Source organism: Cardiocondyla obscurior, linkage group LG05 (genome assembly GCF_019399895.1).
Source record: "Cardiocondyla obscurior isolate alpha-2009 linkage group LG05, Cobs3.1, whole genome shotgun sequence".
Taxonomy (NCBI): domain Eukaryota; kingdom Metazoa; phylum Arthropoda; class Insecta; order Hymenoptera; family Formicidae; genus Cardiocondyla; species Cardiocondyla obscurior.
The window spans coordinates 6,641,057-6,668,658 of record NC_091868.1 but is presented as its reverse complement, the minus strand read 5'-3'; the positions used below and the strand labels follow the sequence as shown (position 1 = coordinate 6,668,658).

The 27,602-nt window shown below is 34.4% G+C and overlaps 5 protein-coding genes across 10 annotated transcripts in view; all 5 read left to right on the top strand.

Annotated features, from left to right (window-relative positions):
- The window catches only part of LOC139102510 (zinc finger protein 546-like), a 38,085-nt gene extending 15,347 nt beyond the window's left edge, over positions 1-22,738 (top strand). For 2 of the 6 annotated variants that reach the window (XM_070656440.1, XM_070656441.1), the window contains exon 5: positions 14,040-16,476. In XM_070656440.1, coding sequence (XP_070512541.1) covers positions 14,040-15,897 — 1,858 coding nt within the window. In that variant the 3' untranslated portion in view covers positions 15,898-16,476. Of the gene's footprint in view, positions 1-4,001; positions 5,959-10,727; positions 12,806-14,039; positions 16,477-16,920; positions 18,609-19,213 lie in introns of those variants that run through there. The other 4 variants (XM_070656442.1, XM_070656444.1, XM_070656445.1 and 1 more) reach the window with 4 other exon arrangements.
- LOC139102519 (zinc finger protein OZF-like) lies at positions 69-3,995 on the top strand. The gene is made up of 2 exons (XM_070656463.1): positions 69-1,850; positions 2,132-3,995. Exon 2 carries the CDS (start codon positions 2,253-2,255, stop codon positions 3,237-3,239), a length of 987 nt encoding a protein of 328 aa, XP_070512564.1. The 5' UTR covers positions 69-1,850; positions 2,132-2,252; the 3' UTR covers positions 3,240-3,995.
- On the top strand, positions 4,195-8,521 carry LOC139102516 (zinc finger protein OZF). The gene is made up of 2 exons (XM_070656461.1): positions 4,195-4,285; positions 6,754-8,521. The coding sequence occupies exon 2, from the start codon at positions 6,770-6,772 to the stop codon at positions 7,889-7,891; it is 1,122 nt and encodes a 373-aa protein (XP_070512562.1). The 5' UTR covers positions 4,195-4,285; positions 6,754-6,769; the 3' UTR covers positions 7,892-8,521.
- Positions 22,739-23,982: 1,244 nt separating the features above from the next.
- Positions 23,983-24,951, top strand: LOC139102819 (PR domain zinc finger protein 5-like). The gene has a single exon (XM_070656962.1). It carries the CDS (start codon positions 23,983-23,985, stop codon positions 24,949-24,951), a length of 969 nt encoding a protein of 322 aa, XP_070513063.1.
- Positions 24,952-24,965: 14 nt separating this feature from the next.
- LOC139102518 (zinc finger protein 157-like) lies at positions 24,966-27,578 on the top strand. Its single transcript, XM_070656462.1, has 2 exons — positions 24,966-25,508; positions 25,681-27,578. Exons 1-2 carry the CDS (start codon positions 25,456-25,458, stop codon positions 26,711-26,713), a joined length of 1,086 nt encoding a protein of 361 aa, XP_070512563.1. The 5' UTR covers positions 24,966-25,455; the 3' UTR covers positions 26,714-27,578.
- The last annotated feature ends 24 nt before the right edge of the window (positions 27,579-27,602 follow it).

Sequence of the window (27,602 nt, the reverse complement as noted above, 5' to 3'; positions counted from 1 at the left end):
CAAAAGAAATTTACGCAACAAGGGTCACGAAACGCGCATATGAAATCTCATAATGAAAGTAAGTGAATGGTACAACGTTTAACAATATAATTGACTTTGGTTTTCAAATTTTCTTTTTGATTTATATCATGATACGATCAGTGCATTGCAGAATATTAATATAAATAAAAAATAAATACGATTATTGTGGTATTAAAAAAGCATAAAAATCAGAATTACATATGTACACCCAAAGACAGATGTGGCATTTTCTGCAGTGACAAGTGGCTAGCGTACGTAATCCTAGGCAGCAGAGGCACAGGATGAGAGAACGGAAAGAAATCTCATCGGCAAACCGGCCGGCGCGGTATATATGCGGTACATGTGAAACTCGACGCACACGACGCTAAAGTTACGTTCGTTAATGCCGTCGTCATATCTGCCTTTCAGCGTACATTAAATTCAGTAATTATATAAATAAGTTATATAACGTGTCATAATTATAACATTAAGTTTTTTAAGTAATAAATGACGAACAGCACTCATGTTGTTTTTGAAATATAGAGTTAATAAAACTGAACAAAATACATGTGTGAACAGAAATTTGTTGCTAGAGATTTGAGACTGATAATTAATATAAAAAAACTTTAAACATATCATTGCATTTGCAAAATTTAATTTGTTAATTTTTTTAACATATGTATTTATAAATACTTTTTTTTTTTAACGAAAAAGCATAAATTTTTAATTAAAAATCTATTTTGTTATCTGATAAAATAATGAATAATATTTTAATTTAACGTAAAATATAATTTGTCAGAATAATTTAATAATTTATATATATCTTTTTATTTCGATATTATTTTACATTGAAATTTTATGTTGAAACTTATAAAAATTTTATTTTAGAAAGTGAGTTACATTATATTCGGTAATAATCCACGTACTAAAATATTATAAAAATTATTATTTGAATCCATAATAATGTAAATATATTGCATATATTATTTTGTATTACATACTCGAGTGGAAATTGATTCCCACCGTTACCTAATAATTAGCTAGCCAACGTGGTTTATCTCGTGTCTGTCTAGCAAAACTGTCCAGCACCGCGCTCTGATTTATCTAACACGTGTTCGACTGCCGAAACAGCTGAGCGCCGGGTTCGCTGACCGCCGCGGTAGTGTGAGTACGGGCGTGTGTCAACATCTGGCCGGCAGATCTCGCGCTCCAAATTCGCGAAGTGTTGGACGCGCGGGCGGCGGGCGGTGAAAACCGGTTTGCCCGGTGAATTCGGCAGTCGAGCGAGCTTTGCGTAACGCCAGCACACAACAGTAAACAAGTACGCGGCGAAAAACGTTTAGAAATCTATTTAGATACTTGGTCAGCGCTGGACAGTGACCAGACGATCGATACTAGACAGATTTTGTTTTTTTTTTTTAAGTGACAACTTTATTCTTTTGAAGACAGTCACTAAATAAAGACTTTCTTATCATTTATGGCCGTATAATAATGCGTACGCTAGTACCAAGCTCGTCACTAGTTAAGAAATATATTTAATCTGCGCGATCTAACCTCCAACTGCAAAATCAGGTTAGCTAGATAAATTTCCACTCGGGTACTTTGCTGTAATTTTTATTGTATGCTAGAAATAAAAAAATGTTATTAATATATGTTTTGTCTTTGAATAATTATGAATTTTTTTTATACTACTTGTAGGTTTATTAAAATTTTTGTAAATTATTAATTGTAGTGTAGATTTCCTTATTTAATAATTTTATATATGAAAAACGGATGATGAAATATCTGCTAACGTGAAATGTCATCACCACAAATGTTACAATAAATATCTAACTACAAGTGTTTAAAAGGTACGCATTATTTTATATTTTAAAACGAAACTATTTCCTATTTATGCCGCAGATAAGAAGTTAATTACATTATATTTTATATAAGATAAGCTTTATATATGCGCTTTTTTTAATAATGATCTATTAATTTTATTGTTTTTTAATATATACACGTATATAAAAAATATAAAATAAAAATTTGTTAAGAAATAAAATTATAAATAAAAGACTTTATATCTTTATTTTATATTACAATTAATGATACTATTATATGCATAGTTATCATGTCATTTTCTTTTCAGAAATGAAAAACCAGCAGAGACGTGTGTAAAAAATAAACTGTCTGTAGACGAATGTACGGATTCTACGGTGATTTCAATTTTCGTTAAAGAAGAAGAAAATTTAAAACCGGAAGACTGCAATATGCAATTTGAAAATGTGAATTTGAAACACAAGTCTTCTAAAATAATCTCGATGCCAAAAGAACTTGAGGACTCTGCAAATGGGAGAATTGTTCATCATAATTGTTCAAGCATGAAGAAACAATTGGCTAGTCAAACATTTTATAAATGTGGTATATGTACGAAACTTTTTAGATCAAAGAATTTGTTTGAGGGTCATTTAGTGGCGCATAGTGACGCTCGACCTTATCAGTGCGACGTCTGCGGAAAATCTTTTAAGAGGACCAATACTTTGGCGGTGCATAAACGAATCCATACTCACGAGAAGAATTTCATTTGCGACGTGTGCGGTCGTGCGTTCGTGCAAGCTTCTCAGCTGGCTACACATCACAGACGTCATTTCGAGAAGTACACGAGATACTGCGAGATTTGCAATAAGGGTTTCTTCACGAACGCCGAGCTCCACGGACACATGAACGTCAAGCACGGCGCCAAAGAGCACGTGTGCACTATTTGCAGCAAATCATTTCCCAATAATCACACGCTAGTACGTCACTTGAAGATCCACGACCCAAACTTCAAACCGGTGAAGCATCAGTGCGAGTTTTGCGGCAAGATATTTGCCTACAAAAACTCGCTGGTGGTCCACGTCAGATCGCACACCGGCGAGAACAAATACGACTGCCACTTGTGCGGCAAGTCCGTCTCATCCAAGGGATCCCTTCAGGATCATCTGCGCCTTCACGGCGGAGAGAAGTCTTTGATATGTGACGTTTGCGGCAAGGCTTTTCATAAGAGAACGACCCTGGTTGTGCATAAAAGAACTCACACCGGCGAAAAGCCATATTCCTGTGACATTTGCGGAAAGTCTTTCACGCAACATTCAACTCTCGTTATACATAAACGGTACCACACCGGCCAGAGACCGTATCAGTGTAGTTACTGCAACAAATCATTTGTATCTAGAGGGACACTTAATGCACACAATAAAATACACACGGTAATGTGACGGTGATGCGGCCTACGTAATTATGTCAGTTAAAATATTTATTATTAATTTTATTATTATGTGCCAATTACAGCATATATATATATATATATTCAAGATATTGTTGTATTGTACTGTGTGATACTGTCGAATTTAAATGGACCTAAGCGAAACGAAATATGATCAAACTGTGCTAATGGTTAGTCGAACGCTGCTACTTAATAATTTGACAATGCTCATTTACAGTGCTATATGAGGAAATAATTCTAGTTTAATTAAATACTTTAAGAAACTTGCTGTTCTTATGGACAATACCTATATTTTTTTAAATACTTATAGTTTAATTTTTAAATGTTGATTTATTAAACACTTTATCTTTACTATTTCTTATTACAATATTACTTGCAATGCGATAAATGCATTTTGATATTAATTTTTTAATAATTAGAATTTTTCTACCGTTATGTATTACTGCAATGAATAAAAGTATGTTATTCAGAACGATGACTATAAAAAACTACTTTATTATGTGTTTCTACATTTTAAGTGTTTCAAACGTTATATAAATATAAATGTGTAGTGTATTATTCTTATTATTCTTTAATTAAATTTTCTAATTTATTATATACTTACATAAAGCTGCAAGTTTGCGCAAGTCGAGCGATTCTGTTTACAGGATTAGAAATAATTAGACGACGAGACCAGACAATGAAAGAAAGAAAGATCGTTGCAATGTAACAAGGATATTCGATACTGATATCCCTCTGAATTTTTCCATTTCAGGTACAACCAGCTACCGTTTTCTGAAGACTATTACCCGATGTTCTCTAAACTTGATCTGGTGAAGAAGAACGGCGAACCCACGAAATCCCCGTCGAAGTGTCCAGAAGCAGCAGACTCCACCGGCGAGACGGCAGCTCCAACAAACCCGGAGCAAGATGTCATAAAGCAGGAAGTAAACGTTGACGATGACGAGGAAGATCTCCCTCTGGCTTATCACTGTAAACTCTGCGGCGTCTTCTTCGCTTCGCAATCGTTGCTGGATACTCATGAGATCGAACATAAAGGTAAGCGAAAGAACACGTGTGCCCATTGCGGTCGGATCTTCAGAACCAACATCAGCCTGCGCAAGCACATGAAAGCACACTCAGGCCGCAAGAGTAGTCGAAAAAGCAACTCTTCGGGGATGACTAGTCGTAACACATCGTTAAAAAAAGTGAAGAAAGAGAAACTCGAGCTAGAGTTTCTCTGCAAGACTTGCAACAAGGTATTTCGACACAAGAGTAATTATCAGAAGCACCTGTTGCGCCATACAGTAGGCGATCTCCCCTGCAAGCACTGTCCCAAGAAGTTTCGATTGTTTCGCGACTTGACGAGGCACGAAAAAACTCATTTTCTACCTAGTTACGTGTGCAAGGAATGCGATTACGAGACCACCGTTCTAGCAGCGCTGAGCATCCACATGACGCGTCACATGGACAAAGCCGACTTGCCGTTCAAGTGTAACGAGTGCGATAAGCGATTCAGAAAAAAACTCGATCTTCAGGAACATTATAACATTCACTCGGGCGAGAAGCCGTTTGTCTGCCAATTGTGCAACACCGCTTTTTACTTGAGAAGACAGCTCTCCGCGCATTGTAGACGAACACATCCCGAGCTAAAGGCGAACAAGGTGACCAGTACCGCTTGTGACATTTGCGGTCGTGTACTTGCCACGAAGCGGTCGCTCTTTCGGCACAAAGAGAGCCACAATCCAACAAAGCTGTATCTCTGCGATTACTGTGGAAAAAGTCTTAGCAGTGCCGAGCACTTGAAGAAACACAGACGGATTCACACTGGAGAAAAGCCTTACGTGTGTGACATTTGTGGAAAGGGCTTTACCGACTCGGAAAATCTCCGGATGCACAGGAGAGTGCACACAGGGGAGAAGCCGTACAAGTGCGACCAGTGCCCGAAGGCGTTCTCACAGAGGTCGACATTGACCATTCACAAACGTGGGCACACCGGGGAACGACCCTACGTTTGCCAGATATGCCACCGTGGATTCTCTTGCCAGGGTAATTTAACGGCCCATCAAAAATCTACGTGTGTCTAAGAACTTGATCGTCGAACAATTTCTTTTGTCAACGATTCGAAATTTATCGGTACCGTGATTTTTATTAATAATCTCACGACGGCCACATTTAACGAGTAAGAATAGTGCGATAGTACGTGCTTACGCGTTGTTACTATGTGTTGTATCGTAACAACCTAATCTAACAACTGGACAGACAAGAACTGAGAAATCTTTTTAATTAACATAGACGTACGCTACATTGATGTTGGACTAATCGGCGAAGCGATGTTCATCCCAATAAACTTCTGTGGTATTTTTTGTACACCGTTTGCGTAAACCGCGCCACGCCACTCAAAAGACAAGACTACGCGTGATATGTGTTTCGTTCGGTTCTTTACCAATTATACGGCTATACATTTGTACTACCGTGCTCAAAGTGTTCCGTTACGAATCATGTTATTCTATTTTTTCAATATAGATAAGGCTAATTTCTAAGTTGAACAATGCCAATGTTGAAAGACAGTTGGTTTTTTTTTTCTTCATCTTTTCTAGAGTTTCCTTTGATAAGCGAGTCTCGAAGATCGCTTGAGTGTGAATAAGCAGATCGACAGATTTATGTTAATCATCATTTACTGATATTCTCTCGTTATTATACGTTTAATAAAATAACTCGTACATCAAAAAGTGTTTGTGACTGTCAAGTTATCTTTATCGATTAAATTGGTTCCTTATTTTTTAAACGTGGAGAGCGTCACTTTTCCCAACTTTTTCCATAAGAGTTATTAATTTTTCGATCGTACATTCTCATAACAGACTTGAAACGATTAAAGGAACATATTCATAAGTGTCTTGGCAATGTGACTGTGTATTTAGCATACTGAAAAATTACTATTGCTGCTTACAGAATTTTCGAGATTGGAGATTTGATAGGATCGCATATCAAGACTGAGCGTAGTAAAGAAGATTCTCAGAAACCCAACTATACATTGTTAGAATTAAATTTAATAATTGGGACATGATAATCAGCAAAAAGAAAATAATAACGACGTTGGAAGATTCTTTAAACGTGACATGAGATGAGAATTTTAAATATATTTTGAATAACGCCCAAAGACGACAAAACAGAAATAAACAAGTTACAAATGATGTTTGCTAAAATAATTATTCGCTTTGAATCTGTATAAATGTTTAATTGGCGTTAAAAAAAAAAATAATAGTATATAATTACTTAAGAAATATTGTAAGTCGAACAAATCTTATAATTGTTTCTGTTTTTGCACATTTAAACTAGTCATTTGATCTTCGGAATAAAAATTATTGTAAAGTATTGTACAGTATCAGTAATATGAAACATTTGTTAAGAAATTTTACCGGTGCTCTAAATCTTGCTACTGATTATTCAAGACTTGATTTTTACACCATTGTGGTAGATGCTGTATGTCTTGCGTTTGTACTGATTGAAATTAATAAATGTTTCAGGAGACGGTGGACTACAATGTGGGATGGTGGTATATATCAAAAAATGATTATAATACATAATGACATAGTGGAGGCTACTAAAAAAAGTTTGAGAAAACGTCACAGTCTATCAAAAGAAGAAAAGAGAAAAAAAATGCAGCGACGAACAAAAAAAAATTCTAGCAGAAAAGAATTTTGCACGGAGAAAAAAGCAGACGGAGAATTGTTGGATAAAAAAGAAATTAAGTCTTTCGACATGCCATCGTTTGAAGATACTTTGAAAAATGAAGAAAACAAAGATGTGGACCGAGTATTAAATGAAGTGCGAACCGCGTGCCCATTTTGCTTGAAGCACTTTGAACATGAGAAACATTTGAAGAAACACATTGTGGTGAGTCATCAGAAGAAAGCGTATAAATGCGACAAGTGCCGTACGTCTTGCCACACTAAACAAAATTTGGAAAAGCATCGTAAGAGTCACAGTGACGATTACTTCTTTGAGTGCAGCATATGTCATTTAAAATATAAACGTAAAATAACATTAAAGCAGCATCAAGTGCGAGCGCATAGCGATGCTGCTGCTCAGTTTATCTGTGATTTTTGTGGCCAGTCGTTCAAAGTGAAGGTGGATCTTCTCGTGCACATTAAAAGAAAGCACAATACCGACGTTCATATATGCCGTTATTGCGGAAAATCCGTGACGGATCTTTACAGCCACGAATGGAAACATAAAAAGCGTGCCGAAATGGCTAGCTTAAAATTCTCATGTCACCTGTGCATCAAGAAATTTCAGAATCAAACTCGTCTTGATAATCATTTGTTGTTGCATAAGCAGGGTTACAAATGCACCGAGTGTAATGTTGTTGTAATTTCATCAAGACAGCTAGAATATCATAAGAATCGAGTGCACAAACCGGGCACGACTTGTCCAATTTGTAAAAAAATATTTATGTCAAGAGGTAACAAGTTCTATCAACATGTTCTTACACATGCTGGTATAAGGCCGTATAATTGCGATATTTGTGGCGAAGACTTTACTCAACGATCTAGCCTATTTCGTCATCGAAAAAATCATCCTGGTCCTCTTCCGCCCTATATATCACAAGTGCCCATCGCTGGTTTAGCTAAAAATGTTTTGCAGAAACTCTTGAAAGTATAATGTACGATTTATTAGAAGGTAATAATAATATATATTATTCTATACAAAAAACACTTTTGACCTACAGATTTAGAATTGTTACATGTGATAATAATTTTATAAAATATTGTTCTTAAAAAAATATTATGAAAATATTTGATTAATTTGTTTTATATTTTTATATTCTTCCCGTAATGAAAAGTTCCTTTTTATACTGTAAAGTTAATTTAAAGACAGACATACAACTGGATGTTTTTAATGCGTTAAAAAATCCTTTATTAAAGAAATAGAAATTAAAAATCCAATTTATTTGGAGATGTAGCATGTATTTATATAAATATATAATAAATGAAAAGTGTCGTTTTTTGCAAATGTATTATTTGACTGCGACACTTTATATTATCGAAGTAATATTAACCAAGATTTATTTCAGATTAATTGCGTCCCCAAATGAAATACAAGTGCGTGTAAAAATTTATTTTAAAAAATTGGTGATCGAAATACGCATAATTTTGATCGTGAATGTCGCAATGTGAAAATAGTGAGTTATCATTTTTTTCAGTGGCCAAGGAGATATTTCTTATGTTTAATTATTTGACTTATATATTTAAAATGTTTTAGTATTTTACATGCTGACAGAATTTATCCCTGTTTCAGGGAAAAGTTAATCGTCGGGAAAGAAGGGCAGTGTCGAAAAGGATCTTCCCGTATAGTCTCCATTTTATTGGGCTCATGGAAATCTGTAAAAAATAAACACGATTACATAAAGACGTGTGGAACTTTTAAACCTGTTATGATACAGTGTCGAAGTATAAATAAATCGATTAAAACAGATCTGCTGTTAAATTCACAGAGCTCATTCGTAAAGACTGCCAAGAGTACTAATGTTTCAGTTAACAAGGCTCAGTCTTCCTTGAATGTCAAGTCGTCGCAAGTCTCTGATCCTTTAAATTCGTGTAAAGAAATTACCGAAGTGGACGAAGTCATGGAAAAAATAAGAAATACGTGTCCGTTTTGCGATAAGTATTTTGACAATGAGAAAAAAGTTGAGCGACACGTAAGATACGTCCATCGCAAGCCGTATCAATGTGATAAGTGTAAAAAAGCTTGCTATACACCATTGGCTTTGGAAACGCACAAAAGAATACACCAACCAGATTATTTCTTTGAGTGCGAAATTTGCCACGTGAAATATAAAAGTGAAGACGGGCTAAAGAGACACAGTATTCGCATCCACAGCGAGCACGGGCCGAGATTCGTTTGTGAACACTGCGGTCGTAATTATAAATTGAAGTTTGATCTAACTCATCATATAAAAAAGACTCATTTGTTGGAGCTTCAAATCTGCCGTTTCTGTGGCAAGAAAGTTAAGGACGTCAAGCACCATGAATGGCGACATCGGAAACGAAACGGCGAAATTAAGTATGAGTACTCGTGTCATCTGTGCCGCAAGAAATTTCAATATAGAAGCAGACTAGACCATCATCTGATATTGCACAAAAAAGGTTTCAAGTGCAACGATTGTGGCCAAGAATTTAATGGCACTAGTAAACTTATGAACCACAAACGTTTCAAGCACGGTCAGACAAACATCTCTACTTGTATTTTATGCCATAAAACGTTCCTGTCTAGTAGCAATTTCTATCAGCATGTACTCACACATGCCAGCATACGGCCATACAAATGTGATGTCTGCGAGAAAGATTTTACGCAACGTTCCAGTTTGTTAAGACACAGAAATCATCATCCTGGACCGCTACCGCCGTTATTACCATCGCATCCGCAGATAGCAGAGATCGCTAGAAACTACCTTCAAAAATTTCAAAGTGACTACGATAAGAATTTTGTATTGGATGCACGATCAAATAATTCATAATCGGTTTTACTTTTTAAGATAAAAGTTTTGTATACTTATGCATATTTGTTATATGCATTTTGCGATTAATATTTATTTTATTTTATTTTTTTTTAAATAAGTATACATGCATATATATGATAAAAAAAAGTAAATATATTTTTTTTAATTCGCGTTATTACATCAGAGAAGAATTATATTTATTTTTATGTGTACTGTACAAGAATAAAATTGTGCAAATGGTGAACGTCAAAAATATCTACGCAGTGAGAATTTTTGTTTTATGTGAATATTAAATTATAAGATTTAATGGAAAAATATGTGGTATGTACATAATTTAATAAATGTACGAGGTACATATAAAATTATATATAGTCATAATTAAATATTATATATAAATATGTTTAAAATTATACAAAGAGTTATCGCGGACTTCTATAGTCATCCGTTGCAAAAATATAGCTTGTTGTAGGATATTTTACATTATTTATTAGGTTCAGTTTAATCTTGCTTTTTTTACGTTTTATATGGAAGTATATATGTGAAAATTGAAAATAACTGGAGATTATTTATTATACAAAATAGCGTTGAAATATTAATTGAAAGTTCTTTTAGCAAAGTCTTTTCTGCTTATATGTTACGAATATATCGTGGATGTTAAATAAAGCATTTAACTTGTTAATATATATTTTTACGATATATATATTGAATAATTTTGCAGCCATAAAACAAAGTATAAAAAATTTTTTTCAAGTTTTTTTTACAGATAATTTTCTTTTTAGATGCAATTGCTTTTTGCATATATGATACTAAGAAATACTTGCTTAAGGAAATATTTATCAACAGTGGAGGAAAGTTGTTTTGTGGAACTCAGTCTTGCTTCTTTATTGAAACTTTTAGCTCAAGTTGCACCAATGCATGCTCGTGTGCAATCAGCACAATCAAATCCCCCGTTATTTTAAACGAATAAAAATCGATTGACAGTTTTTATAATTTTTTTAGGTGCAATCAGCTAGATCCGCTCTCGCCAACTTTTCTGATAGTAAAACTGGAAGAGGATTATTTTCGCATCCCAAAATCATTGAGCGTATTTATGATGAAAGAACCGCCACCTGCCGATGAAAATAAGTCCAAAGCTGTGTCGAAAGATGTAGAAGAAATAAAAGAGAAGACTCAACGCACCGAAAGACGTCAAAATCGTATTGAAACTAGGAAAAGAAGTAAAGCCATCGTTGACGATTTGGAGGACTTGGACGATTTGGATGATACTCCGTTGGATTTTAGGAAACGGCGTAAAGACGAGCTCTCAAAAACGCGGTCCAGCAAGCACACGACCAGCTCAAAAAAGAAGTCGCATATCTGTGAGATCTGTTACATCACGTTCGATCGCAAAAGCAAGCTCACTAGTCACATGTTCAAGCACAGCAATTCACGGCCGCACAAATGCACGATCTGCTCGAAGGGCTTTAAAACCGGTGCGTATCTTTCCAGGCACATGGAGATCCACGACGAGCCTGCACAGCTGCACGCGTGCACCCTGTGTGATTTCAAGGCGCGCACAAAACCGTATCTTAAGATTCATTACATTCGCAAACACACTGAGGAATATAACTATAGCTGTGAGCAGTGCGGCAAGATGTTTAAGGTACAGTCGGACTACACGACGCATATGAAGGACCACGACACGGAGTCTTGCGTTTGCGATATATGCGGCACGTCCTACCCCAGCAAGAGCTCCTTATACTTCCACAAGCATTACAAGCACAAGACGAAAGTAAAGGAGTTCGAGTGTCAAATTTGCAGAAAGCATTTTAAGACTCAGAAGAATCTCGACAGTCACGCTGAGCTGCACAAGATGAAATACGTCTGCGAGCAGTGCGGCATGGAGTTCAAGTTCAAGTACGGTCTCACGAAACATCTGAGAACGCACTCGGGCGAGAAGTCGTATCTCTGCGCGATATGCGGCAAGACCTTCGGCTGCCTCAGCTCGCAGAAGATTCATCTGCTCACCCACGTCGGCGAACGGCCTTACGTTTGCGATATCTGCGGCCAAAGCTTCACTCAGCGTTCGCCGATGATGTTGCATCGGAAAAAGCATCCCGGCGTGCATCCACCGCCTCCACCCATCAAAATCACAAATCTCTTGCACGGTGTGCAAGACAAAATTGTCGTGAATAAAAGTGCCAAGTGAAATCAAGAAAGTGATCTCATCATTCAGATCACTTTTCTATCTTTTTATTGTAATCTGAAAGTGCTTATTGTTTAAGCGGACTTTGAATACTATTTCAGTGGCGATACATTTCTGATGTAACGCAGCTTTGGACAATCCCGCCTGCACAGGTGATAAAGTAACAGCATTACTGTATTGTCATGTGGCGTGTAGATATCAAAATTGGAGGATTTATTTCTCGAAAGTACAAACTCCCACGTTGGTATGTCGATTTTATATCACCGTTCGTTACAACATTTATTAAGTTATTATTAATACTATATTACAGTTTATCAGACTTAAAATTAAGTTCTAAATCTCTGCAATCAAGTATTTATTTATTGTCTCATCTTGTTATAACATTATTTTATTTTTTTATTCGTCTTATACCTTAAAATAAATCTATCAATGATTTAATTAATTATTATAATTACAAAAGTAATTGTAGTAAACAGAACATATGTGTTCAAATATGACGTTAGACACATTTTACTTTCGATGTTTTGCTTTGTTTTAGATTTGTTCAACGTATAATTACATTTTACTTATATGTTACAAATAATGTTAAATTTAATAATTTTTTTTTTTAACAAGACAATATTTTGACATTTTGCATATTTCAACTTCGTTTTGACTAAGAATATGATATATTTTTGTTAACAAATTTTACTCTCATTATTTTATATTTAATTTATTTAATTGTCTTTGATTTAGAAATTTATCGAAGAGATTACTGAAAGTATGATCTTTTTCGAGAATAATCCTCTTCATTCTCGCTTTTGATAGCGAATTTCCGTTTATAATATGGGATGATGCAATGTACAGTAAAAAATCAATGTAAGATAATAAATACATATGTTTTTAGTAAATGGATATACTTGCAGTTTCCACAATTATGTGACGCGTAGTTTTATCAAATGCTACATATTAACTCGTTTCACAAAAGGACTTACTAACAATAAAGGTATAAGATATAGAAATGCAATATAATATTAATTAACAAATTGGTAGTTGCATCTTTAGCAAGAAAAAGCAATTTTTTTTAAGAATGCTTTTAAAGATACTTTAAAAGAATCTTTTTTTTTTTTTTTTTAATAGTCAAAAATAATCACGAGAGAAAAGGGAATTAACGTGCCTTACGATAACATATTGCATATCTTTTTTGTAATATGTTTAACGAATGTATAATATTTGAAATAATGAAATATTTCATGTTTTTTTAGTGATATACAATGCAGCGTGTATCTTGGTTTGTACAAAGTGTATGTTTTGTACGAAATTGACTTACTTTTCTTATTTTTAGGTCTGTGGAACACGATCTTCTCAAACAAAATTTTTTCACAATTCAAAGCAACGATCAGTTTTATTCTGTATCGGTATAAGATTCTTATCAAATTGTTAAGAGCGAATAAAAAATTGATAATGTAAAACTGTTGAATCTCTTATCGAAAGTAAAAGTGAAAACTGTTGTTGAATCTCCGATGGAGCCTGAAGATACGTATAAATTGAATATTGCATCAGAAAAATATGATTTAAAGTATACGAATAAATTTGATAAAAATTTTTAAGTAAGAAACCGTATGATACAATACAACATCAATATTTATTCATACGGGTATGTAATTTACGTCTAAATGTACTGCAATGTACGTTTAAAAAGTGAGACGTGCTTTAATTTTATGTGTCATCACATGAAATCAGTTTAGATTTATATCGTGGACATTGCGATTTTAAATCGGTTATGCTAAAGACAAAAATATTTTATACATGATTATTACAATTTATTTTACGCAATGTGTTTTACTTTTAATTTATACAGCAGACATTTTTTTACGTAGTATAAGTTAATTCAAAGAAAATAATTTTAATAAAATTATATGTTCTAATCCCGTAAAAAAGTTTTTAATGGACAATTTCGTTAGAAAAATGAACAAATTCGCGACTTTTGCGAACCATGTTATAATATCTACGAGATTCAGATGTATCCAAACTTTTTTTTTTTTTTGTAGAAACATCTTTTAGACTCCGGAGTAAGTAGTTTAATTGAGATGTTTAGGTTTCACCAACATCATCGAAACTAATCACAGTATTTTAATATGTTTTAGAGAACAAAACTGCAGCAAGAAGATCTTGCAGACGGATGCTTCCGGCTGCTTTATCGTTGGAAAAGATTCGGTACCGATGAGACTGTGGCAGCACGCTGATGCGAACGGTAAACTGTGCTATTCGTTAGTACCGATATCGAACGACGTTGCTAAAACCAAGGAAGATGTGAAAATATTTAACGCATCACTGTTGACTTCTGTCAAACTTGAAGAATCTGAGGAGAATCAGCAAGACAACCGAAGAACCAGTGAACGCGGCATTGATAATCGCATGAATTCCTTGATACGTTTTCATAAAGCAGTCGATAGTTACACTTGCAACAAGTGCAATATCAAATTTCCTGTACAATCTATGCTTAATCGCCATAAAATAACGCATAATTTGTATGTGCGAGGAAGTCGTTCGAAGGAAAATTACGTGCAATATTTGAAAATAAATGTTCGAAAACAATTCACCCAGCTGAAAGAACGAAAGTGTTCGCAAAGAACAAAGTACGTCTGCACGTTTTGCAATTTTGAATGCAATAGATTGGCAACTTTAAACGCGCATGTGAAACGAAAACATAAGGAGGACACAGCTACGACTAACTCGAAAAAACTCAGTTGTCTAATCTGCAATTACGAGTGTTTGAGTAAGGCAAATCTGAGCAAGCACATGTGTAAGCATAGGAGCAAAAGTACGGCGAGTTTTGCTTGCAACGTGTGCGATTTCGTTTGCAAAAGAAGCACCAGTCTCATATCTCACTTGAAGAGTCACGAGAGATCGAAGAAAAATTCGAGTTGTGAAAAGAAGCGCAGAACAACCAAGTACAGTTACGTATCTTCCAAAAAGACAAATCAATCCGATTGCTCGTACAATCACGAGACGATTAAGAGAACCGCGTTAATTCTGCATGAGGATTCCAGTTTGACAATTAAAAAGGAAGTTGAGGATCGTAGCGAGACATCGGTGAACGTCACCGACGTTTCGCAAAAACCTAGCCAAGAGAGACCAGTCGTCGAGGAACACTGTGATCTCTGCGATTTTACGTGCGCGAAAAAGAGCACGTTATATTCTCATAAACGTCGGCACAAAGTGGAGGATGTGAATGAGGTGTACGCGTGTAACGAGTGCGGCTTTAAAACTGCTAAGAAGTCGTCCTTGTATTCTCACATTAAACGCAAGCACAAAGAATCGCAGTCCTGCGACGGCGACACGCAACCGGAACTATTTTATTGCAACCAGTGTGATTATAAGAACAAAAATAAGTACGAGCTGAAAATACACGTTGCACGTAAACATACGGACGACTTTAAATTCTCTTGCGAGACTTGCGGTAAGAAATTCAAAGTCAAAGGCGATTTGACAAACCACATACGTTTCAGTCACCGGGAGCAGCCGGTGATCTGCGACGTTTGCGGCAAGACTTGTCTCAACAGTAATTCCTTGTATGTGCATCAGAAATTTGCCCACTACAAAGCTCAGTACGAGTGCCAGATATGCAAAAGGCGGATGGTTAGCCAGGAAAATCTCAACGAGCATATGCTCAGACAACACGAGCGCAGAGAAAACGTGGTGTGCGAAGAGTGCGGCAAAACGTTTTCGCGAAACAGTAGACTAAAAGTGCACATGAGGATACATACCGGAGACAAGCCTTACAGCTGTACTATTTGCAAGAAATCTTTTGCTCGTCGGACAGCTCTTAAACAGCATTTGCTCATCCATACCGGTATCAGGCCATACGTTTGCGATATTTGCGGTAAAGCCTTCACACAGAAGCCAGGCTTAATCAGCCACAGAAAGTCTCACCCGGGTTCCCATCCTCCTTTACCGCGAGTGCTCATCGATCACATTTTAAACGACGTTATGAATGGTTGACACAATAATTAGTCGATGTAGAATTTGCATAAACGATTACGAGTAAGTGACGCGACAGTGTATAAAAGATAAATGTAATTGATATCTACGATAAAGAGATACTCTCATTATACGGTTTTTTATTCAGTAATATCTAAAAGTGTTAACGATTTAGGTTCAATATGTTAATCTTTAACAATTTCAATTGCTTTATGTAAATGGAAATAATTTTCAAACGTAATTTTTTTTTTTTTTATTATTAACGCATGAGTTTATATTGATTTTTGTGAGCAAAATCTTTTTTTAACGCTTTACTAATTTATTTAGTTGAGTATTATATTATTATCTTGTTTAATTTGTTTATTGAACATTGTGTTAACGAAATAAGAATTATTAGGATCTGAAGTTTTTCCAAAATAATTAAATTTATTTTGTATGTTAATGAAGCAATTGATCGTTATAATCTCATTAATTGTTTCTATTAATTTATTTGTTTTCCTTTAGAAATATTAATTTTTTAAACATCTTAAATGTGCATACAAAATTATTGTACAATTATTCGCATTTGTAAGTACAATAAATATCGATCTTAAGAAGAAATTGTTTAAACCTTAATAACTAAATGGTATATTTTCTTATGTATAGAGTAGTCTAGTGTTTATACCCTAGATTTAATTATTTTTACGTAATTAACTATAGCCGAATGTGATTTCAGCAAATAAACGTTACAAGTATGTAAGTTAATACACAGTAAGTTCTCATTTTAAGAATTAATGTGACTGACATTAATTGTAAGTTTTGAAAAACCGGAAGAAATAATTGAAAGTGATTATAAATAATTAGAAAAATCAAAAAATATGTTTTATCTGGAATGTGCACCTTGTCCATTTATATGAAATAATTATTTATTCTCTATTTCAAATAATAAATTATCATTTAAAGGCACAAAGATGATAAAATTGCAATAAAATAAATTTCTTTTAAGTCTAAGACTATTCTCACTTGATAGTAAAATTCTCAATTAACATGTTGTATGATTTTCAGGGTCGTAAATGGGAACGGACATTTTCTGTATGGCAAAGAATCTATTCCAATGCAGCCGTGGAAAGTAGTCGAAGTTGAAGGAACTCTCTATTACGGCTTCCTTCCAACAAGTCAGATATCAAAAATGGTAGAAGAGACACAATATGAACAGAAACAGGAGAATGAAGTGTCGAAAATTGGGGCTGATAATGCGGAGAATTCCTTCACAGTGATAAGTGATAATAATATATATCCGGACTCGTTAAATTACGTGATGAAGATAGAAAAAGAGAATGCATCTTCGATGGATGAGGTAATAATTATGGGCGAAGAACAGTCTTTCAGCGAGGAAGACAGCAAGGTATATGCTTGCGACGAGTGCAACATTTGCTTTCCCGTAATGCAAATGTTGCAGTGCCATCGAGACACGGTGCACCAGGTGAACAAGGATGAAACTACCATAGAACGTATTACGTACACCTGCAAGTTTTGTAGCTTTGAGAGTACTGACAAGTCGACTTTCAACTCGCACATTAGTAAAAAACATTCCACGAAACGCGTAACTGGACGGAAAAGCAAAGTTGTCAAACCGCAAGAATATTCGTGTGACATATGTGGGTTTAAGTGTCCAAGCCGACGACGACTGAAAGAGCATCTCGATCGCAAACATGGATCCGAATATAAGCACGAGTGCGAATACTGTGGCAAAAAGTTTAAAGTGAAGAGCGATATGAAATTACACGTGCGTTTTAAGCATAAGGAAAACCCAATAATATGCGACGTTTGCGGCAAAACCTGCTCCAACAGCAATTCATTGTACGTGCATCAGAAATGGTCGCATTTTAAACCCAAGTACGAGTGCGAAATTTGTAAGAGGCGTATGGTCACGCAAGAGAATCTGGATCAGCATATTTTGCTTCAGCACGAACGTAAAGAGAGTTTTGTCTGCGAAGAATGCGGCAAATCTTTTTCAGAAAATCATCGATTAAAACAACATATGATGACACATACTGGCGATCGACCACACGACTGTCACATCTGCGGTAAAGCTTTTGCGCGTAGGACTGCTTTTAGACAACACTTGCTAATTCACACGGGGCTGCGACCGTATGTTTGTGACATTTGCGGGAAAGCTTTTACACAGAAACCTGGATTAATATGTCATCGAAAATCTCATCCCGGAGTGCATCCTCCTTTACCAGTGGTGTACATTGATCACATTCTTAATGATTTCATGAAGAAGAAGTGACGATGCGAATAAAAAGATTATGAAACTTAACCGCTATGTATATTAAAATTCAATCTTTACGTTTAAAAAATTATTAGTTTTTAATTTTATTCTGTGACTTATATCTTTTATTGGCTATCTCTTTTTTTATCTTTAAATTTGTAATATAATATACAAGAAAAAAGTAAAAAGTTATTGTTTTAAAATTTTTTCAGACTTTGATAAGCACATGATTTTTGCTGATAATAAATAAAAAAATAATTTTTTGAATGAAAGTAATATTTGTATGTCGAATTATGAGTAAAATTCTTTTCTATGCTGAATGTAATTGCAGTATAAAATAACATGTATGAAGATAAAAATTTCTACAATGTGATAAACAGGAATATGTGTTTTAGTAAAAATAATTATTTGACGATAAAGATAATTTAAATTTATTCAAAATTATAAACTATATAGATTAAATAAAACTAAAAGAAATTAAATAAAATGTTTAAGATTTGTAAAACTATGTTAAGAAATTTATTTGTTTCCTGGTCTGTACTTTTAATATTTTAAGTATTACAGTTTTGAAAACTTTAAGCTATACAAATATGGATAATATGAAATATTATTTTATATATTTTGTGTTTTATTGTTAATCTAAAAATATATAACACTTTTAATTTGTTAATTATTTTTTAGCGATATGAAATAAAATGCTACTTAAGAATCGATTGGATTCGATTTGGAATGACGAAATAATTCCAAGTAAATACATATTTCTGAAGTTATTGAAAGAATTTGTATCGATTAGATACTAAATATGTATGTGTGTGCAAAAATATTTTATATTACGAAAATATATAGGTTTTTTTTTTATATTCCCTATTTTATAGCGACTTCGTAACTAATGTAGGTCGCAACGGACTGCAATGCTGATCAACAAAAAAGGTAGTTTTAGCTTTTTGTTTGTGAGTACCTTTGTTGATCTGTGATACTTAATTTTTATAGGATAAATAATTTTTAGCTTTTAATTTACCGCGATACGAACAGAAATTACATGATTGTTTTTTCTAATAATTATTTTATTCCGTGATGTTTCAGGCACGAAGGCGCGTACAATTCTTGTGGTATTTTCACCTTTAATAATGAATCGTTGGTGATGAAAAAGTGGCAAATTTTGGAGTTTGATGGCAAGCCGTATTATGCATTTGTACCTGAAGGTGATGAACCTTTGCCAGACGAGGATATACCAGATCAAATAGACGAATCGTTACAAGAAGAATCGGAAGAGGAAGTAAAGGAAAAAGAAGACAATGTAAAAGAAGTAGAATATGACGTAAAGGAAGAAGGAGAATATAACGTAAAAGAAATGGAACATGAGGCGAAATTAATAGAAGATGTAAATAAGATAGAAAATGAAAATACTTATTTAAATAACATGGAACAGGAATATCAGTTGGAAGAGGAAGAATATAGTTCCGGTGAGGAGAAATTAAAGTATAATGTTGAGAATATTCTTAATAGCAGTGTCGAAGAAACAGATGATTTGACTGCAAAACCAATCGCCCTGAACGGCATCGAAGAGACTATGGATGATAAAATGACTGGAAATTTATACCAGGTAAAAGTACAAGGTAGTATGGTAACCATTGAGAAGCTTGGATCCAGTTCGGAAGTAGACGTGAAAATTGACGAAGATCAGACAGAGGCCATAAAAATTGACGAGGATCAGGCAGAGGATGTGAAAACTGACGACGATCAGGCAGAGAACGCGAAAATTGAACAAGATCAAGCAGAGGACGTGAATGACGATGAAGAGGAAATAGAATATCTCGAGGAGGAAATAGAGGATATCTCTATACTTGGCATATCTCCTAGCAAACCGCCACCGCCGAAAAAAACAAAAATTTCCAGTGAGACTATAAAGTGTAAATTATGCTCGGAAGTATTTGACACATTTTTGTCTTTTAGGAAACACGTGGCGTGGACTCACAAAAAGAAAATGTGCGTAAAAGAGGACGGTGCTTATATATGCGCCGTGTGCGGCTTTAAAACTCTGAAAAAGAGTCTGTTTGCCGCACATTTAGACAGAAAACACGATACTTGGTCTAAAAAACGACACAGCAATACGAAATTTCCCTGCATAGCTTGTGGCTTTGTTTGTAGATCGAAGCACTCGTTACAATCTCATTTCACGAGAAAGCACACGGACATTTACGAGCACGAGTGCAATTTTTGCTCGAAGAAGTTTAAAGTTAAAGGAGATCTAACGAATCATATACGGTTCCATCATAAGGAGAAGCCAGTCAAATGCGATGTATGTGGCAAACTGTGCCTTAATAGTGGCTCGTTGTACGTGCATCAAAAATGGGCGCACTACAAGCCTAAGTACGAATGTCATATTTGCAAAAGACGTATGGTGACACAGGAAAATCTGGATCAGCATTTGCTGACGCAGCACGAGAAGCGCGACAAGATTGTCTGCGCGGAATGCGGCAAGACTTTCACAAAGAAGGACTCTTTCAAGAGGCACATGGTAGTACATACAGGATACAAACCATTCTCCTGTATTATTTGTAAAAAGCCTTTTGCGCGAAGATCACAGCTACGCCAACACTTGCTCATCCACACTGGCAAGCGGCCGTTTGTATGCGACATATGTGGAAAAGCGTTCACGCAAAAGCCTGGATTGATCTGTCATAGAAAAACTCATCCTGGGACACATCCGCCGTTACCCGTGATGCCAATCGCGGATATTGTTAAAGAATTTACTGACGGGTACGAGCAGGAAATTAATTTACGGGAGGAAAACATCAACGAAGAAGACGAAGAAGTGTAAACGTTAAACTTATCTCAGTATATCTGTCAAAGTTTCTTTTTTTTTTTTTTTAAACCAATGTTTAAAATAGCATAAGCACGCGATCGTTATAAAGCAAAAAAAATTTACACGTTTTATGTAAAACAGAAATGTTAAGAGTACCTCAGGTAGCAAAACTTATAGACGAAACTCTATGTTTGTTTGCGTATGGATTATGTATCACTTATCGCAGTTAGTTGCAGTACCGCGATTTTAATACCGTCGAGATCTTTAATATTGTATTACTTTCATCAAATCGTTTAATTGATTTTTTTTGCATATATCGTTCTTATACGTATAAAATAGTACTGTGAAAGAAAGAATAAAATATAGAAAACAATATGGAACTAAAGTATTAGTACAATTACAATATTAAAGTTAAAAATTTGGTTTTTTTTAATCAAGCAAATTGTCAGTAATGTCTTTTTCTAGAAAGTTAATTTTGTTTCCTTTTAAATTTATTATGTCAAGTTCTGAAACAATTTTGCAACTGTCGCTAATAAATGTAATTATCGTTTAATGACCGACATAATTTATTCACACATACATAAACAAGCACACGTACGTGTATTGTATATATATTAAAAACAAAAAAAAAAAAATATATGTATATATATATACGTGCGTGTGCGTGCCTATGTATACACGTAACAATTTAATTTTAAACTAAAACTAGCGATCGTCTTGGTTCAACATACTAAGAAATAGAAACATGCTTGTTATAATAAAAGTATTCCATTAACAATAAGAAAAGCACCAAGTTTTGAAATTTCATTATCGATAACAAGTTCTTTTACCGGAAGTTTTAAATCATTAATGACAATTGAATATACCCAATAGATGTGAACTCAAGAGATATATTCTGCAGTTGTAAATTATATTTGTAAAATTCCAAAAACCGTGATTTTATAACTTCCGCCAGCATTTTAGACTTCTGATATATTAATTATCAACAAAATTAAAAGTCTGTATTTCTTTGAACCAATAAAATTTGCAATTATTATAATAATATTATATTTAATGTTATTATTAGTAACATGGCATTTACGTAAATTCAATGTAACATTGCTAAATCAAATTAAAATAAACTGTATGGAAATTAATAGGACTCGAGATATTTAGATAACCAAATATCCGCCTGTTACCCGTTGTATACCGGTGCTGGATCGATTTTGCCTGTATTTACATATTCAGATATTTTAATTCGTGCGCATCAACACATTCCTTAAATTTGATATTTATAACGAAACGATAACTCTTTATAAATGAGTCACGTACCACGAAAATATGAATACAGTACTTAGGTAATGATAAATGATATATAATCGATTTATAGCATAAATTTTTGTATCTATTGTACAGTAAACAATTTTCTATTACGTATAATCATTGTTATTATGTATGGAGAAATGTTCTTATGCATTTACGAGTATGGTAATTTTTATACGAGTCATACATTGATTAACAAACTTTTTTTTAAATAGATAATTTATTTGTGATATATTATTTTGTTTTTTTTTTTTTTATGTAAAATATGTCTACGAATTATTGTCGATTTCTTCATGCACAATACATGGTTTTTGCTGTAATTACAATTAAACACTAATATTAGTTTGTAAGGTATCGCACATTATAACTTTATACGAGAGACGTACAGTAGGATTAGGATTTTTTTTTTTTTTTTAAGAATTGTGTTCAATAAAATTAGATCGGTAAGCGATGTGCACAAGAATACAGATTATCGTTTTAAATAAATATTTTTGAAAATACTTCTTGTACATTACTTTAGATAGTAGTTAATTAAGTTAGAAATATTATTCCTTTGTATTTGACGTATCCTCTCCGAGGGTACATTTCGAAAAACTGAAAAAATATCTCGGAGTGTAAAGGACTGAGCTATTCTTACTTTAACAATCAATGTTCAACTTAACGTGCTTATAATTTGAAAGGAAATTCAAATTTTACGAAACATTTTGTAACGTTACAATATTTTAGGTAAGTATATTTTTGTTATTAACTAAAGATATTGAGATTTCAATAATAATGGTTTGTTTCAAATTTTTAGGGATATAATCGATAATTAATTCCCTTTAACAGTCGACGAAGAGCAGCCTATTGCAGTTATGACACGAAGGAACTTTTATTACGTAAAAAAAATTCAAATTCAAAGTAAGTCTATTAAAATCGTATCGAGAGAGATGTATTTGTAGTTTCTATTTTGTTGAAGCGCAAGATGCAAGTTGGTGAAAAATAGTGAAAAAATATATAAGAATATTATTTGGAAGAAAAAGAAGTGCGAGTTTTAAATCTACAACGTCTACTTTAATAATTTTATTGCCGTTTCGAAGTTGAAAAGTGAATACGAAGAGTTATCTTTATTCGTCATGAAGAATCTTTTGAAAGCGAACTACGACAATACCTACCAGACTCGAGATTTTGCAACATCATATATTTGTGACGTCCACGCGGTAACGATAAAATTAAAGATTGTTAATCAATGTCATATTTCGTTAAAAAAAATGTATGTTATATAATTTATTGCCATGATATTCACGCATTGTATACAATGGTTTAAATAATTGTAATAAAATATATAGTAATATCAGCTTTTTTTTTCTTATTTAATTTACCTTGTATAGTTCCCCAAATATTCGTCTTTAATCGTGTAAGATGTCAATTGTCAATGTTTGTTGTGTATTATCGTAACATTTATAAAATACTGCGTATAATTAAAGAATTAAAATTAGAAATTTAACAAATTAGTAATTGTTAATAAATCACTGCAAAGTTTTGTATAATCTCTTTTCCTTTAAATCTTGAAAAATTTTTTTTACAAAATATTAGGCTTATATTTTTCATAAAGTCGGTCGTAATCGAGATTGTTTCAGACAAAGCGGATAGAATTATTACAAAAAAAATTAATAATAATTATAGCGAGAAAGGCACGTTTCTTACATTTCCGAACGCTTCTTGACTGAACGTTTTTTTATGTCGTAGGTTTGATTTACTAGAAATGGACGGCATCAAGAACGAAGCTATACGGGATTCCCACGCATTCTTTATCGAGACGTCCTCGAGTATCGCTGAAATAATCAGCACGGACAGCAGTAAAGAGAACCGGAACGTAGTCAGACGCGTACATTATGCGTGCGACGTTTGTTCATTTCCCTGCCGAACGAAAGGAAGCTTAAGAAAGCATATGCAACTTCACAAAAACACGTGCAAGATCTGCAACGAGTTATTCGCCTCGTCGGAGAAGCTAGAACTACACATGGTCGTAAACCACGGCGAACCTAAGTACACCTGCAAGCTATGCTACTCCGTCGCGTGGAACAAGCCGGACATGAAGAAACACTTCCTCGTGAGCCACTTAGATCCTTTCTGCAACACATGCACCGCCTGCAACAAGGTCTTTCAATCGAAATACGCCATCGAGAGGCACATGTATAGCCAGCATACGAAGCTGTCGGTGGCTTGCACCATTTGCAGACGCGTCTACAATAGTTTCCACGCACTCAAGGCGCACACCAAGCTCATCCACCTGAAGACCGGATACCAATGCGAGGTCTGCAAGCGACGTCTACTCTCCGCGGACTCTCTGGAGGCGCATTTGCGACGGCACGAGGGCACACGTAATATGGACAGCTATATCTGCACCACGTGCGGAGAAACTTTTCTTACGAAAAATAAGTTGAACAAGCACGTCATCATCCACGGCGAGATCAACCCCTACATTTGCCCGGTCTGCCAGAAAGCCTTCGAGAAACGGGCAAACCAAGTGCAACATATTCTAACGCATATGAGTAACGTTTACGCGTGCGACATTTGTGGACTGAGGTACTCGCGAAGAGCCGCCCTAATATGGCACAGGAAAATGCATCCTGGACCACTCGGTAAACTGCCGGTTATACCCGTGATAGGCATCGTGAGCGAGTTTGTTAAAAATTACATTAGCAAAGCAAAGAACTTAACAAACACTTAATTCCAAGTTCGAAGGCTTAGTCGAGAAAGTGCTAACTGAATTTATTTCCTTAAACGTTACGTTTTCTTTAGGAAGGTAGAAATTTTCTAAAGATAAATTTTTATCAAACGCATAATTTTTTACAAGTATCTCGAGAAATTGCAATTACGGGGAAAGGCTTTTATTTTTCGTTTTTTTTTTTTTCCTTCTCTCGTACGTTGTGAGTTTCTGTTAATGACGTTGCGATGCTATTTTGTAATAAACAGTTCGATTTATACGATTATTTTATATGTGTACAGCGAATTTACTTGAAATATATGAAAATTAATCTAATTCGTCTTTTTTTTTTTTTTTTTTTTTTTTTTGTCTTTTCTGACTGTTCTCGATGATTACGTAAATCTGTAAAATTTATTTACTCATCGTCAAGTAAGTATACCACCATTTGTTAATTCATTATACTGTGTAATTAATTGTAGTACTGATACACACTTTTTTTTAGGTGATCCAAGAATTTTATATTGCATTATGAAAAGCCGCTATTTAACTTTTTTCCAAATCTCTGCAGACTTTTTAGGAAGGTAACTTGAGAAAATGATGGTGTGATTAAAGCGTATCCAGTACTTATTATAAATAATTTCTCCACTACTTCCTCCTTATTAAAATCTTAATAATTTTACTCAACAGGCATACAAGTAACTATCCCTTCGCTTTACAATTAACGTAACGAACTTTTGCCTTTTTATGTTTTAGGACGGATCCAGTGAACGTTGAATCCAATGTCCAGAAACCATTCGCCAGAATCGAATTACAGAGAAGAAAGAGGTCGTTAACGAAACATGAGAAGCGACTAAAAGAACAAGAAGAAGTAAATGTGAATCTGACGAGAGAGGAGCTTAGTTTGGAGATTGTAGCTGAACAGAATCGACCGAGTAGAAGAAAGACAATGCGTGTGGAATGCGATCATTGCCGCCGCAAATTTTTGAAAAAGAGTAATCTCGCCGAGCATCTGAAGCAGCACAGGCACAAGTGCACCGATTGTTCGAAAACTTTCAGTCTTGAGCGTTACTTGATATCTCACATCGAGAAGATCCATCGGCAACAGATGTACGAGTGCAGCGTATGCAAATATAAAAGCAACAACAAGGGTACCTTGAAAAATCATTATATCCGGTTACACACGAGCAACTACGATTACGTGTGCAATACGTGCGGCAAGCAGTTCAAGATAAAGAAGGCCCTAAACTACCACGTGAAGCAGGACCACAGCGAAGCTCCGCCGATCGTGTGCGACGTCTGCGGTCACTTCAGTAAGAATCTCCACGCCCTTAAAGCGCACATGAAGTACAGGCATTACAAGCCCGAATTCGTCTGCCGGATATGTCGACGAGGTATGACGACGCAAGAGAACTTGAACCAGCATCTAACGTGGCACGAAACCAGAGAGAAAGTACTTTGCCCGACTTGCGGTAAGAGATTTCGAGGACGCGACCTTGACTCGCATATGAGGGTGCACACCGGAGTGAAACCGTTCCCTTGTCCTGTCTGCGGAAAAACTTTTCGTCGACAGACCGCTCAAGAGCAGCACGTGCTAATTCATACCGGGAAGAGACCTTACATTTGTGATATTTGCGGTCAAGCGTTTGTTCAGAAGCCCGGTCTAATTTGTCATAGAAAGAGACATCCTGGCCCACTGCCCCCGCTACCCGTGGTGTCTATTAAAAATATCGTTACGGAATTTACGAAAGAATATGCAACGAAAAATGCAGTTATAAAGATTGAATGAGATATGCATGTTTATAGTATTTTTAATGGATACGTTTGATAAAGATAATTGCGAATGTTAAATGTGTTGCGTAAAATTAAGTGGAGAGTAATTAAAAGTTTGACATAAAAAGATTATATTCAGAAAGAAAAATTTAAAGAATGCTTTTCTTAACTTTTTATCTACATGTATAAAAAAAAAAAAAAGACAGATAATTCTTTTACGTATTTTATAGATATAAAGATGATATTTGTACAAATTTTATAAATGTATAAACTTTTTGAATCTAAAATTTACGTACAGGATCTTCGACGTAAAGTGTCACTTTCAACAAGTGTGGGCAGGCGATAATTATGAATTCTGCAAAATGGTATAAAATTTTTTGTATCGAATTCTTATTGTCTGTCCACAGTTGTTGGGAGTGACATTTTATGTCAAATACTTTTTATATATTAGATAGGCATTCGTGTACAGATGTGACATTTTTATGTCGAATTTTAATATATAAATATCTTTTTTCCATTTTCTACTGTATTTAGTTTGCAATAAAATTCAATTTTTATCAATTTTGTATATATTGATTAATTTCCTATATGATAGATGTGATACGTGAGAATTAAATAATGTATTATTCTTTTTTATTTGAAAATATTTTTATCACAAATATAAATTAACTTTATCATTTAAATAATCATAAGATTTTTATTAAGTCTCTCTCAATATCGTTGTAAAATAATTATTATTTAATAATTCTGCAACGTTACGATTAAAAGTATTTTGTTACATTAAATGCGACGCGTATTTGAGATATGACTTGATAATATCTTTACATTTTTCGTATTCCTTTTGTAGATTAAAAATATTTTCGTGTAAAAAAAAAAAAAAACTGGAAATAATTCAACACTCTTAA

What these genes read in the sequence shown, in the direction of transcription:
- LOC139102516 (XM_070656461.1), top strand. Translation starts at nt 6,770, where the DNA reads ATGTGGGATGGTGGTATATATCAAAAAATGATTATAATACATAATGAC.
- LOC139102519 (XM_070656463.1), top strand. Translation starts at nt 2,253, where the DNA reads ATGCAATTTGAAAATGTGAATTTGAAACACAAGTCTTCTAAAATAATC.
- LOC139102518 (XM_070656462.1), top strand. Translation starts at nt 25,456, where the DNA reads ATGAAAAGCCGCTATTTAACTTTTTTCCAAATCTCTGCAGACTTTTTA. An exon ending in TCTGCAGACTTTTTAGGAAG is followed by an intron (nt 25,509 to 25,680) that starts GTAACTTGAGAA and finishes TTTATGTTTTAG; the next exon opens with GACGGATCCAGTGAACGTTG.
- LOC139102819 (XM_070656962.1), top strand. Translation starts at nt 23,983, where the DNA reads ATGGACGGCATCAAGAACGAAGCTATACGGGATTCCCACGCATTCTTT.